The following is a 14,194-nucleotide window of genomic DNA, read 5'->3' on the forward strand; positions in this document are numbered from 1 at the left end:
ATTGGTTACTAATACATTTTGTATAACAACTGAGCAATCATTGAATATTTTGGCCGATTCTCTCCTAACTAAAGAATGTACCAGTTTTAAACAATTGGCCTCAGAAAGTTAAGTTATCGCCCATAAACAGACACTTTACGTAACGATTTTAATGATGAAGCGCATACTGACCTCCCTTTGTCAAATTGAAAATGCAAGTGATATGTAAGAAAAATAGCTCATCTGACAAACGAACCTCCGGCGGGACTCGAACCCGCAATCCCCGGCTTAGGAGGCCGATGCCTTATCCATTTGGCCAAGGAGGCGTTACATACCCGATTGCATAGTATTTGAAGAAGTAAATGTTTATGCTATAATACAACTAATGCACTTGGCTTGGAACTTTCTGTAGATAATGAATGCTGTTTCCGTGGTGTGGTGGTTATCACATCCGCTTAACACGCGAAAGGTCCTGAGTTCAATCCTCAGCGGAAACAAATTATTTTGAAGCGATCTTTTCCCTTAATTTTTCAAAATCAGTATCGCAGTTATTTGTTGTTTTTTGTTATGATAAAATTGTTGTTGTTTTTCGCGAGTAATAAAGTTTGGGCATGTACCAACTATTTTGAGAATGCATCGTTTGCGCTATTTGTTCTAAATTCCTTACGCGAAAAGTGTAATGTATTTGCCAAGGTAATCATGTTCAATACCGGGCAGATTACTATTGTCTGTAATCGAAAACTTGGAACTTGATGTTTTCTTTGATTAAACGCTTATCGACTTCCGTATGTCAATATACCAAGCATATGAAGTAAAAGAGGTGAACGGACAAGCGAACCTCCGGCGGGATTCGAACCCGCAATCCCCGGCTTAGGAGGCCGATGCCTTATCCATTAGGCCACGGAGGCGGTGGATGTACACATTTTAGTATGTAAAAATACAAATAGCAATAACATTTCGGTTAAAAAATTTGCGAAACGTTATTAATATAATAAAAGATACATACTTGCTTGTGATATTACTGTAAACTATAAGTGCTGTTTCCGTGGTGTAGTGGTTATCACATCCGCTTAACACGCGGAAGGTCCTGAGTTCAATCCTCAGCGGAAACATAATATTTTGAAGGGCTCCTTTTCTTTGATCTTTAAAGTACAGTATATTAGGGTAACTTTGGTTTGTTCTTATCATTAAAATGGATATTTCTGTAATTTATAAGGTTTTTGATGTACGAAATATTTTGAAAAAGCATTTTCGCATTTTGCATTTCCTTACTCGAAAAGTGCAATGTATTTGCGAAGATTACCAGGTTCAACACCAGGAAAATAACTATTGTCTATAAACGTACGCTTGGAACTTGGTATTTTCAATGATTAAACGCCTATCGACTACCTTTTGTCAATATGAACAAGCATAAGATATGTAAGTTAAAAGGGTTGTAATGACAAACGAACCTCCGGCGGATTCTAACCCGCAATCCCTGGCTTAGATCAATTAGGCTACTGAGGCGGTGTGTGTCCTCCGTTTTAGTATTTAATGATTGGAATATATTTGCTATGATACAATTTATGTACTTGGCTTTAAACTTGCTGTCCAGAATGAATGCTGTTTCCGTGGTGTAGTGGTTATCACATCCGCTTAACACGCGGAAGGTCATGAGTTCAATCCTCAGCGGAAACATAATATTTTGCCTTGCTGAAGGGCTCTTTGATTTTTAAAGAACAGTATATCAAAGTTAGATTGATTTGTTCTTATGATGAAAATAGATATTTCTGCAAGTAATAAAGCTTTTGCATCGACCAAAATATCTTAAAAAGCAACATTTGCGCTATATATTTGTTCTCAATTTGTTACGTGAAAAGTGTAATCTTTTGGTAAAATACCGGTTGCAGCCAACTGCATAAAACTGAAAAAAAACGTCTGCATATTAACTTTAGAACTGATGATCACGTTCATTGGTTACTAATACATTTTGTATAACAACTGAGCAATCATTGAATATTTTGGCCGATTCTCTCCTAACTAAAGAATGTACCAGTTTTAAACAATTGGCCTCAGAAAGTTAAGTTATCGCCCATAAACAGACACCTTACGTAACGATTTTAATGATGAAGCGCATACTGACCTCCCTTTGTCAAATTGAAAATGCAAGTGATATGTAAGAAAAATAGCTCATCTGACAAACGAACCTCCGGCGGGACTCGAACCCGAAATCCCCGGCTTAGGAGGCCGATGCCTTTTCCATTGGGCCACGGAGGCGTTACATACCCGATTGCATAGTATTTCAAGAAATAAATGTTATTAATGTTGAAATACCTGCTACCGCCGATTGTATAAAACTGTAGTTTCAACTGTATTCTTTTACTAACTCTCTAAAAAATAAAAGTGGAAGGGGAGATAGCTCTGCAACTCTGTGAGCAATGTTCAAAGTTTCAATTTATTCCTTTTAATAATTTTCGAGTATTGGCCTGGTGCAATGAAGTGACCTCGAGTTGGTTGTGTGTTACATTTGCAACTTGACATTGTAATTTATTTATGTTACATGTTTCCATCAATTCCTGCAAGTAGTTTCTGTCAAACTGTAAAGAGCGTTAACAAGCATTATTAAACATTGGATCAAGCGAGCTTCTTATTTTACTTTCACCGTATACATGTATGTGAACTGGTCAATCTGATATAGAAATGCAAAAGAAATGATTTCACCTGACTATTCGACTAATTAAAGTGACACTTATATTCAAAATCAGTACATACACAAGCATAACAAACATACATTTTGAGTGATAAACATTTAACTTCTTACTAAATAATAATTTATGGAATATCTTAATTACTGAAAACAGAATTGTAACCGTGTATTTAATAGCTAAATACGCAAAAATAATCAATGATTGGTGAATGCTAAAAGATTCACTGTGATCTACTATGGTCTTCAGAATTCTAATAAACTTTGATTAACAATTTATTCATATTACCTATTAAATCATTTATACTCAGGAAAATAAACTCTGAAACATAATATTACATTAAGAGAATATTCCCTATATAACATATAGATGGTTCACTTCGTCTCACCAAGTGGTTCACTTAGTCCTGGTTCACTTGGGAAGTGGTTCACTTCGTCCTACATTCGTCTCATAAAGTAGAAATAGCCTGTTTTCTGCACCTCTCTTTCAAAATTAAATTCGGTATCCTTCAGAACCATCATTTTCAACATGTATTCATCCCTTTTGGTATATTAAAACAACTTCATTAATTTTGATAAATCTTATTTGGGAGTAAGAGTGCATCTTTAAGCTACATAGATTCCATAGAGACATAATTTATTCTGACCAAGCTTCCTAGAAATTAAATAGTCAAGGTGGCCTCAGGTGTAAACAATTTTGAACTGTTGACATAGTGAACTATTTTAAGACCAGACATGACCCAATGCCCAATCAACCTTGACCTAGATTTCATGCAAACAAACATTTAGACCAAGTTTCATAAAGCATGTGTAGAAAATACAGTCCGAATAATAATATAGCGTTAACACTTTTCTTCTATATTTTAAGTAAACAATTTGTTACATAATAAATAGTATGTCCTTTAAAATAACACAGTTTATATTCACAAAGCAACAATATAGTTCACTGTGTCAGATTTATGTGGAATGAAAGTAGTGCAACTGCATTCACATTTAAACTGCTGTATTAAGAAAAAATACACATAACAACAATGTCTTATACTGCTCAGTAAGCCCGTTCCTAGGCATACGCACGTGTGCATACTTGCTTTGAAAATTCGAAAACTTAAAAACCCCAAAAATGCATTGAAAGCTGATGCCTAACCAGGGTAAGGTCTCCTAGTTATTAATTAAATTATTCCATCGTTCATTTCTGTAAATCTAAAAAAATAAATATTTGGAATTATGATAATCTAATCGATATACAAGCCTTTCTGTTCCTTTTGAGAAATTCCGGTGTAAACATGGACAAGCTTCGAGGCCAAGGCTACGATGGTGCATCCAATATGTCGTGACATTTTGGGGAGTGCAGGCCCGAATTAGAGAGAGATTCACCCCCAAGCATTATATACACACTGTCATTATTTGAACTTAGCCATATGCGATGCGTCTGAAGAACCAAACGTTCGCAATAGGTTGAAGAGGGTTCAAAAAGTAGCATTTTGCTTCAATTACTCAGCGAAGCGGCTACTTCGATGCATGAATGCTCTTGAAAACGACGCCGAAAATCGCGAGGCAATGGAACGTACGACAAAACTTCATTGTGCGAAACGAGGTGTGCGACAAAATTTGATGCCCTGCACACATTCAGGTGATTATGCATTATGAATATTTTAAATTCACATATTTCTTGCACGCCTCAACAGGCAATTCTAGTGAATTCTCATGCCAGATTAGTCAAGCGCAACAACTTCTGATCTTTTTTATCTTATGAAAACAAAGGTATCACATTTCCATAGAGCTCAAAAGGAAACATTTTACAATTTATATACAGTCGAAACTCGATGGCTCGATATTCTAGGGACCGGCCAAAGTACTTCGAGCCTCGAGAATATCGAGCCAAGCGGGATTGCTTACAGAATGTTATTTTTTCATTTGTTACATAAAGTCTTATTTACCTCGTTTGTTATTGGCTACGCTATCTCCGCAAGAGAAGGAAGAGTATTTATTGGGCATAGTTACGCACCCTAAATTTCGTAATATGACTTATTCGATTATTAGAAAATATCATTTTTTTTTTATTTATAATAAAAATACTTTTATGCGAAAACAAGCAATTGTAAACAGTGGGTAACACAAACATAGCTTAAAAGTTATATCAAAATGCATAGTAATTTAGGGATGGATAACAATTAGAGACATAACTCAAAGTGATGGCATGTTCATTCAAACTGTTAAACCATTTAAATTCGACAATAATTATAATATCAGTCAAGCAATTTTAATCGATTAGCGCCTTGTGCTAAATGAAGCCAATCAAACAAATGAAGGCGTGAGATTCTTAACTGAACCCGCGAAAATGACATCAACCCAAGAAACCAAATCAAAGTGCGAAATTCTTGTTTGGGACCGCGAAAACCACTTCGAGCGTGGAGAAATATCGACCCTCAAGATATCGAGCCATCCGATCGAAATTTATATGAACAAAGAGTAAATAAAAATCGGTCCTTTTAATTTGGTTCGAGCCATGAGATATCGAGCCAACGAGTTTCGACTGTAATTACAAAACAGCACTGTTTTAGAGAAAGCATTTGACGTCAACATCTAACTACAATTATTATGCATCATGCATAATGACATCAGTGAACAAAATCATACATGCTGTTTTCTGAAATGCACAAAAATGTGTTTTCTATGTAAATTTTCACACCAATTGAAAATTATGGTTTGCAACACAAAAAAACCATCATGAGTTTTCGGTTTGGGTAATAATTTCTAGATTGATAAAACCGACCCTTGGGCATGCTGCGTGGCTGGTTACTCGGCATACATCGTAACCATTTTCTGCACTTGCCATCGGGTCAGATTTTTCGCACCAGAATGAAAAAACAGGATGAATATTATCATCACACTTTATAAAAAAACATGCCAATCAACAATTTTTAAATATCGCAATCAATTATAAGCAACCAAATTCATTTTCTTATCAATTTCGCAAGTTCTCAGTAACAGTTTTATACCCGCTGCACACCACAAATCGTTCAGTGTAAAAGGAAAGAGTCTTGAAAATCATATAAAAGTGTTTATATAGGTTTGTGTACCAACTTGGAATTGTTTGTCAGTAAGTCACATCAAACCACAACACATACTTTTAATACATTGTAATTTTGGTAATGTAAGTTCTTTTTTCAGTACTTGCTCAATGTACCAACATACTGACATGCTTGATCAAGCAAACTTAACCTTAGGTGAACTTTACGTTTGTTCAAAAGCAGCTATTGTATTGATATGACTATATGATTTCCATATAATAATTTGCACCGCAGCATCAACTCTCCTAGCGTTCACATTGCAGCTATCCCAGTGTTCATTCGAGCTGTTTGAGCATGTTGGTGATCTCCTGATTGGTGACATCCAGTTCCCGTACACCACCCATTGCCTCACACAGTCTCACAGCCAGCACATGCTTGCACTGAAACACATGTAACATACTTAACATGCACTTAATATCTATAGTTAGGCACATCTAAAGAGATTAATCCCATACTTCCTGGGTAGTTAAATATGTACCAGGAGTACGCTGGTCTGTATTTCAATATTAAATACAGTTGTCACAAATTACGAAGAATTTCAAGAAGCCATTAACAGTATTTCTCTGTTAAACTAGTTGCGTTCAGGTTTGGTCATTAAATACGTACCATGAGGTGGTCCCCCTTCTTGAGGCAGGAAAACTGGTAAGAGGGGCAGGAACAGTAGCGGCTGCTCAGGAAGCATGTGTATGGTGTGCCTGAACTGCCAATTACCTGAAGATCATACAGACAGGATATGTGAACTGTGCCAGTTTTACTACTAATCAACTGAATGTACAGATACCTGCACACTGACAGGACTTTTTTCAGTTACCTACACACTGACAGGACTTTGTTCAATTGCCTGCACACTGACAGGACTTCGTTCAATTGCCTGCAGGCTGACAAAACTATGTAAAATTGCTTGCACACTGAAAGAACTTTTAGTATAGACACACAAACAACAAACAGTGCACCATCCAATAAAATCAATAAACTGCCTTAAGCTCTAAAAATCAAATATCGGTACATATTTAGCACCTTCGACTAATATTTTCTGCCACCTCAGATAAGTAGATCCATTAATTTAACCATGCTAGAAATTCTTATCTTGCCCACGGGCGAAGACAAAATGCCCGTATGGATCTTCTTTAAATGGTCACCACATTGTAATTACCTCCCTTGTTGAAGACTGTCGTCTGTAGCGCATCATGGAAACCTTGTCTGGTGGCAATATTTAGAACGCGAGGTAATTATTTCTCGCTTCAAATGTCACCAGAAAACAGTTTTCACGCACCTTTCAAGAAATAATGCTTCACTCTTCTTAGAACTATTTAAAGACCGATCAGACCATTTACATACTCTGAATCACTGCGCGAATATCCATGACAACCACGAATTATTGCATATCCGTACGCAATTATTTTCACTAACCACAAAAGAGTTCCGGCAAAAAAAATACATTTTCACTTAATTTTGTTTAACTGAAGTGGGAGAAAAAGCATCTACCATAGCCGCTCGTGTAAGAAAGATTCATCCCTTGAACCTATCTTACACTCTCGGCCATGGAAGATACTTATAATCTCTTCTTCCATCTAGGACAACATCACCCTTCTTCACATGTGTACAATCAAAATATTCTGTATATAAGGCTTATTCACTATCCACACAAAAGATAAGATTGTAGCTTAGAATAATCTACATGAAGTTTACAATAATCTACATGTACAATAATTACCTTAAAAATATGTTGAAGACTTAATAAAATTTAAAATCTATTCCCTTGTTACTAAAATAGAAAGTAGTGCAATCTCCAACAAAAAGGGAGACCATATAGCAAAACTTGCTGCCCTTGCTTCAAGAGTAAACTTTACATAACTATCAGATTTTAACAAAATGTATTTATAATGAACATTTTAACCCACGGGGTGAGGCCAATTTTTCTCCAAGGTCATAATTTGAATAAACATGGTAGATAACCAATAGACAATGTTACACACCAAATATTTAAGCACTAGGACTCATAGTATTTGCCAATTTTTTTTGTAGTTTTTCCTGTAGGTTGCCATGGCAACCAGAGTTCTGAATGGAATTCATTTCTTTGAACAATTTTGAAAAAGCACCAACCAAGGATCACTCCTTTGAACTTTGAAGTTTCATTAAAATTGTCCTAGCGGTTTAGGAGAAGATGATGTTGATTGTTGATGCCGGACGATGGACGACAGAAGCTGGACATAGATCGATCACAATAGCTCACCTTGAGCACTTTGTGTTCAGGTGAGCTAAAAAGGGATCTTTTATAAAAAATACTGGTATGTTGTTTTTCACTAACTTTAGTATACATGTAGATTTATGAACAGTTATAATATGTGTTTTGCATTGAATATGCTTTTAGTTGTATTGTTATATGTCTTGATGTGTAACCATCTGAAGATAAAGATGTTATTATTACAAATAATACTTTTATTGTTATTACAAGGTGAAGCTGACACCATAATCATTGTTGCAGCTCACACCTCTCATGCAAAATGCATTACATTTAAGGCACACATATAAATAAATTTTGCAGTTGAAAGATAAATCTTTATAATTATGACAGCTTTGACATTAACTCACAAAATGATAAAACTACAACTACAAAATTTAAGTTGAACCAGACATGTGTACCCAACCTGGTAGAGGGCTCGGCCAGCGGGGCAGGTAACTTTGGTGACGTTATGACTGTCCACCAGCTCCAGGGCTGGTAGCAGGCTTGACTGGAACACATTGTTCAACCTGCAGATGGGAAATAACTTCTTAACAACAGCACTGTTTGCATTATATGTGGGCTATCAACAACATTTCATACAAATATCATCGCCGGATATGTGCTATGAGTTGAGCCATGTTGACTGTACATTGCAAGAGAATATAATTCAGAAACAAACATAGTAACTGTTTGCATTAGAGCTATTGAACACTTCTTATTACCAGACACCTTCTACCTGATAAGAAGAAGTGTTCTGAAGTATGTTCGTTTAACCAGTAAAATAAACATAAGCATTAACATTTGAATGTTGACACATTTTGCTGCAATGTGGAGATATTCTGATGAAATCATGAATTGTGTTTATCTTGTTACAAAACACCCATTAGTCATTACATATTGAATTTTAAATAACTCAGTGGTTGGGTGGTCACATATTCATCTCGCCATCCAGGGATTCAATCTAAACATTTTTATTTCTAATTTTCTTTGTTGTTTGTTTTAATTTTTAAAATTTATTTTGTTTTTATCAAACTTTCATGCTTGTGAATGAATTTCAAAATAGTTTTATTTGACTTGTATCTTTATACGAAATAATGGTGTTTTTGTGTGAAAATTCTATATTACTTACGCTGATAGAACTTCATCTGGAACTGAAAAGAAACAAATAGAACTAAATGTCAGTTGTCACACAAACATCTGTATACATATATACACATGAAACGCTCACAAGCCTCATAACACATGCACATCAAATGCTCACAAGACTCATTTTACACATGCACATCAAATGCTCAGAAGACTCATTTTACATGCACATCAAATGCTCACAAGACTCATTACACATGCACATCAAATGCTCAGAAGAATCATTTTACATGCACATCAAATGCTCACAAGACTCATTACACATGCACATCAAATGCTCACAAGACTCATTACACATGCACATCAAATGCTCAGAAGACTCATTTTACACATACACATCAAATGCTCACAAGACTCATTACACATGCACATCAAATGCTCACAAGACTCATTACACATGCACATCAAATGCTCACAAGACTCATTACACATGCACATCAAATGCTCACAACACTCATTACACATCCTCATCAAACGCTCACAAGACTCATCTTACACATGCACATCAAATGCTCACAAGACTCATTACACATGCACATCAAATGCTCACAACACTCATTACACATCCTCATCAAACGCTCACAAGACTCATTACACATGCACATCAAATGCTCACAAGACTCATTTTACACATGCACATCAAATGCTCACAAGACTCATTACACATGCACATCAAATGCTCACAAGACTCATTACACATGCACATCAAATGCTCACAAGACTCATTACACATGCACATCAAATGCATGCAAGATTCATTACACATGCACATCAAATGCTCACAAGATTCAGTACACATACACATCAAATGCTCACAAGATTCAGTACACATACACATCAATTGCTCACAAGATTCAGTACACATGCACATCAAATGCTCACAAGATTCAGTACACATACACATCAAACACTCACAAGATTCATTACATATGCACATCAAATGCTCACAAGATTCATTACACATGCACATCAAACGCTCACAAGATTCATAACACATACACATCAAATGCTCACAAGATTCATTACACATACACATCAAATACTCACAAGATTCATTACACATACACATCAAACACTCACAAGATTCATTACACATGCACATCAAATGCTCACAAGATTCAGTACACATACACATCAAATGCTCACAAGATTCATTACACATACACATCAAATGCTCACAAGATTCATTACACATGCACATCAAATGCTCACAATATTTTTTACACATACACATCAAACACTCACAAGATTCATTACACATACACATCAAATGCTCACAAGATTCATTACACATACACATCAAATGCTCACAAGATTCAGTACACATGCACATCAAATGCTCACAAGATTCATTACACATGCACATGAAATGCTCACAAGATTTTTTACACATACACATCAAACACTCACAAGATTCATTACACATACACATCAAATGCTCACAAGATTTATTACACATACACATCAAATGCTCACAAGATTCATTACACATGCACATGAAATGCTCACAAGATTCATTACACATGCACATCAAACACTCACAAGATTCAGTACACATGCACATCAAATGCTCACAAGATTCAGTACACATGCACATGAAATGCTCACAAGACTCATAACACATGCACATCAAACACTCACAAGATTTATTACACATACACATGAAATGCTCCCAAGATTCATTACACATGCACATGAAATGCTCACAAGATTCATTACACATGCACATCAAACACTCACAAGATTCAGTACACATGCACATCAAATGCTCACAAGATTTAGTACACATGCACATGAAATGCTCACAAGACTCATTACACATGCACATCAAACACTCATAAGATTCAGTACACATGCACATCAAATGCTCACAAGATTCAGTACACATACACATCAAATGCTCACAAGATTCAGTACACATGCACATCAAATGCTCACAAGACTCATAACACATGCACATCAAATGCTCCCAAGATTCATTACACATGCACATCAAATGCTCACAAGATTCAGTACACATGCACATCAAATGCTCACAAGACTCATTACACATGCACATCAAATGCTCACAAGATTCAGTACACATGCACATCAAATGCTCACAAGACTCATTACACATGCACATCAAATGCTCACAAGATTCAGTACACATGCACATCAAATGCTCACAAGATTCATTACACATGCACATCAAATGCTCACAAGACTCATTACACATGCACATCAAATGCTCACAAGATTCAGTACACATGCACATCAAATGCTCACAAGATTCAGTACACATGCACATCAAATGCTCACAAGACTCATTACACATGCACATCAAATGCTCACAAGATTCATTACACATGCACATCAAATGCTAACAAGATTCATTACACATGCACATCAAATGCTCACAAGTTTCATTACACATGCACATCAAATGCTCACAAGATTCATTACACATGCACATCAAATGCTCACAAGATTCATTACACATGCACATCAAATGCTCACAAGATTCATTACACATGCACATCAAATGCTCACAAGACTCATTACACATGCACATCAAACACTCACAAGATTCATTACACATACACATGAAATGCCTACAAAAATCATTATTGTACTTTTCAATAAAAATAGTGTGGTTTTCAGACATTATAAACTATATATATATATATGTTTAAAATGAAATCTGATCAAACCATTCATTTTATTTTGAGTTTTACGAAAACATTTACTTAAGTATTGACTTTCAACAGATGGTTTTCAATTTTCTCTAACATTTATTGAGTTTAAAATATATAGTGTGACAACCAAGAATCATCTTTTGATCTACATTACTTTTCCCATTGTCCTTGTATGTTCTACCGACCTCCTCGAGGAGCTCATCCACCACGGCCTCCACAACAGCTCCTGCAATGTGACATCAACAACAACTTATACATGCGCAACGATCTTGAACTTTCTCAAATTCCAAATAAAAAACAAAAACATTTATGTATGAGATTACATATGGCTATTATTTGGAATTTGTTCCAAACCAATAAGGGAAGGGGGAGAGAGAAGCCCTTGTCATTAAGGTGGTTAGGTCAACATAACTGCCACCTGTGCTGTGAATTAAGTATGCAAACATGTTTCAAATAACAAAAAAGAAACACCACAAAGTAACGAAACCAGGTTTTCATGATTGACTGAAGAAAATAATGTCTTCCTACATACCAAGTTTGGTCACCTTATTTCAACCCTAACTAGTAACCCTATGTTATTCAGCTTTGACCAATTTTCTTTTTAAGTAACAGTGGCCTTGACCTTGGCCCTATGGGCTCCAAATGCAATCTCATGAAAGGTCCCAATAAACTCTTCCTATATACCAAGTTTGGTCACAATATGTCAACTCTAACTAAACTTTTTCAGTACCAACCATTTTTCTGTTTTTAGTAACAGTGACCTTGACCAAACACAATATCTATATTTAGTACCCGTAGTTGTAAGCTTGACCTTTGACAGAACTGAATCAAAAGCAGTCCCAAGCATGCACTCCACTTGTTCTTTTTATACACAGAGGTTGGTATCCATGTGATGAAAGAAACTGTATTTGTTCTCTGGATTTTTTTTTCTAGTTTTAGTATGGTGACCTTGACATTTTGATGGAGTAGACCCAAAAGCAATCCCAAGCCAGCTGTCAACCTGTTCTAACTATACACCAAGTATGGTGTCCTTATGATGGAGTCCTGGAAACCCCTAGTTTGATGCCACCCTGTCAGCCCAACAACTTACACCATTCCTATGACCCGTTTTTGTTGAAAACCTGGTTAATAACAGGATAATGCCTTATGTACTAGCCTTAAGTTATCTTGATATGAACTTCATCTTGATTTCCTCCAAAGAGGAATGCATTCAATCTAAGTGTACTTTTGTTTGAAAGTAAAATTGTTTTTCTTAATGATTCCATCGTTATCACAATTTCTTTCACTATGAGTAAATGGCACAATCAGAAGATGTGTGTGCAACTAGTTTCTTAACTGAAATTACTTTATGAATGGAGGAACTTGAGTGAAAGCCATTTGTATACTTGTGGATATGATCATGTCTTAATCATTTTTTCTAGTTCACTATTGTCCTGTTTTGACAGTTTATATCTTCTGTAATGTTAACATCAGGAATTTTTGTTGGGACAACTTTAGGTACATGTACATGTTTATGACAATAGAAAACATTCAAATACAGCATTATTTGCACCCTTTTTTTAGAATTTTACAGCACTAAAGTGAAGTGCTGTCATGGAAGTAATGTTTCAGAACATGAAGATTACATTCACTTTATGATAATTTGAGCCTTAAATGAGATTTGAGAACATGCTCATAATATTATATGTCATCAGGCAGATCTAAAGCGTTAATAAAACATTGTTGTTTTTTTATTTAATAATATGTGTACATTTATGCAGCAGTCAATTGTAACCACGGCCTATATTATTAGGCGACAACTCTCAAGTGACTCGAGCTAATACTGACTATTTTTTGAGGCACCCGCAAAACTACTCCTGTCAAACTAGAATTTGACCCCTTCTTTAACTGGTACAAGTGGCAAAGAAAATCATGTTAAATTATTCTTAACGCTTAATTTTACATAAAATCAAGAGAAGAATAGCTGAAGTTAAATATCCCTTTTATATAAGGTCACAATCATATAATGATATATAAACAATAGGTGAATATTCCGAATTTCAAAACGATGAAAGAACCTCTTAAAAGTGTCTGAGAACTAGTCGCCTACTGTACTGGTACCATGGTACTGAGTATGTGTATGTGCAAAATCTATGTGACTTGATTGTTCAGACAAAATAAATGGACAATCTACATACCCTTTGGGTCTTGACAATCGTCATTCAGCATCACTTCCGTGTTTTTGAAGCAGCCGCCATAACTGGCCGGATCCATTATTGAAAGGCAGAGTCAACTAAGAAACAGCAGAAATGGAAAGAAAAGTAAAATATTCAGAATTTTCTGTCGACTGTTGAATTTTAATTTTAAGTTATTTTGTATATTTTATGGTGAACACACAAATTTATTACTATAAATGATTTCTTTTTATTGTTTT

At 35.5% G+C, this 14,194-nt stretch overlaps 1 protein-coding gene and 6 non-coding genes across 7 annotated transcripts; 3 read left to right on the forward strand and 4 right to left on the reverse strand.

The window, feature by feature from the left end:
- Nucleotides 1–232: 232 nt before the first annotated feature.
- On the reverse strand, nt 233–305 carry Trnar-ccu (transfer RNA arginine (anticodon CCU)). Its single transcript has one exon. It is a non-coding gene; the product is annotated as a tRNA-Arg (tRNA).
- Nucleotides 306–403: 98 nt separating this feature from the next.
- On the forward strand, nt 404–476 carry Trnav-aac (transfer RNA valine (anticodon AAC)). Its single transcript has one exon. It is a non-coding gene; the product is annotated as a tRNA-Val (tRNA).
- A 338-nt stretch (nt 477–814) lies between these two features.
- Trnar-ccu (transfer RNA arginine (anticodon CCU)) lies at nt 815–887 on the reverse strand. Its single transcript has one exon. It is a non-coding gene; the product is annotated as a tRNA-Arg (tRNA).
- A 131-nt stretch (nt 888–1,018) lies between these two features.
- Nucleotides 1,019–1,091, forward strand: Trnav-aac (transfer RNA valine (anticodon AAC)). The gene has a single exon. It is a non-coding gene; the product is annotated as a tRNA-Val (tRNA).
- A 492-nt stretch (nt 1,092–1,583) lies between these two features.
- Trnav-aac (transfer RNA valine (anticodon AAC)) lies at nt 1,584–1,656 on the forward strand. Its single transcript has one exon. It is a non-coding gene; the product is annotated as a tRNA-Val (tRNA).
- Nucleotides 1,657–2,162: 506 nt separating this feature from the next.
- Trnar-ccu (transfer RNA arginine (anticodon CCU)) lies at nt 2,163–2,235 on the reverse strand. Its single transcript has one exon. It is a non-coding gene; the product is annotated as a tRNA-Arg (tRNA).
- A 2,154-nt stretch (nt 2,236–4,389) lies between these two features.
- On the reverse strand, nt 4,390–14,020 carry LOC128230235 (zinc finger SWIM domain-containing protein 7-like). Its single transcript, XM_052942332.1, has 6 exons — nt 13,959–14,020; nt 11,936–12,007; nt 9,087–9,108; nt 8,382–8,484; nt 6,340–6,444; nt 4,390–6,113 (listed from the first exon to the last, which is right to left on the reverse strand). The coding sequence occupies exons 1-6, from the start codon at nt 13,987–13,989 to the stop codon at nt 6,009–6,011; spliced, it is 438 nt and encodes a 145-aa protein (XP_052798292.1). The 5' UTR covers nt 13,990–14,020; the 3' UTR covers nt 4,390–6,008.
- Nucleotides 14,021–14,194: the final 174 nt, after the last annotated feature.

This window comes from Mya arenaria, chromosome 4, assembly GCF_026914265.1.
Source record: "Mya arenaria isolate MELC-2E11 chromosome 4, ASM2691426v1".
NCBI lineage: Eukaryota > Metazoa > Mollusca > Bivalvia > Myida > Myidae > Mya > Mya arenaria.

Excerpts from the sequence above, each read along its gene's own strand:
- LOC128230235 (XM_052942332.1), bottom strand. The coding sequence starts at position 13,989 with ATGCTGAATGACGATTGTCAAGACCCAAAGG. Across the intron at positions 9,109-11,935 it reads ATACAAGGACAATGGGAAAA|TTCCAGATGAAGTTCTATCA; the intron begins GTAATGTAGATC and ends GTTTCTTTTCAG. Across the intron at positions 6,114-6,339 it reads AGAAGGGGGACCACCTCATG|TGCAAGCATGTGCTGGCTGT; the intron begins GTACGTATTTAA and ends CATGTGTTTCAG.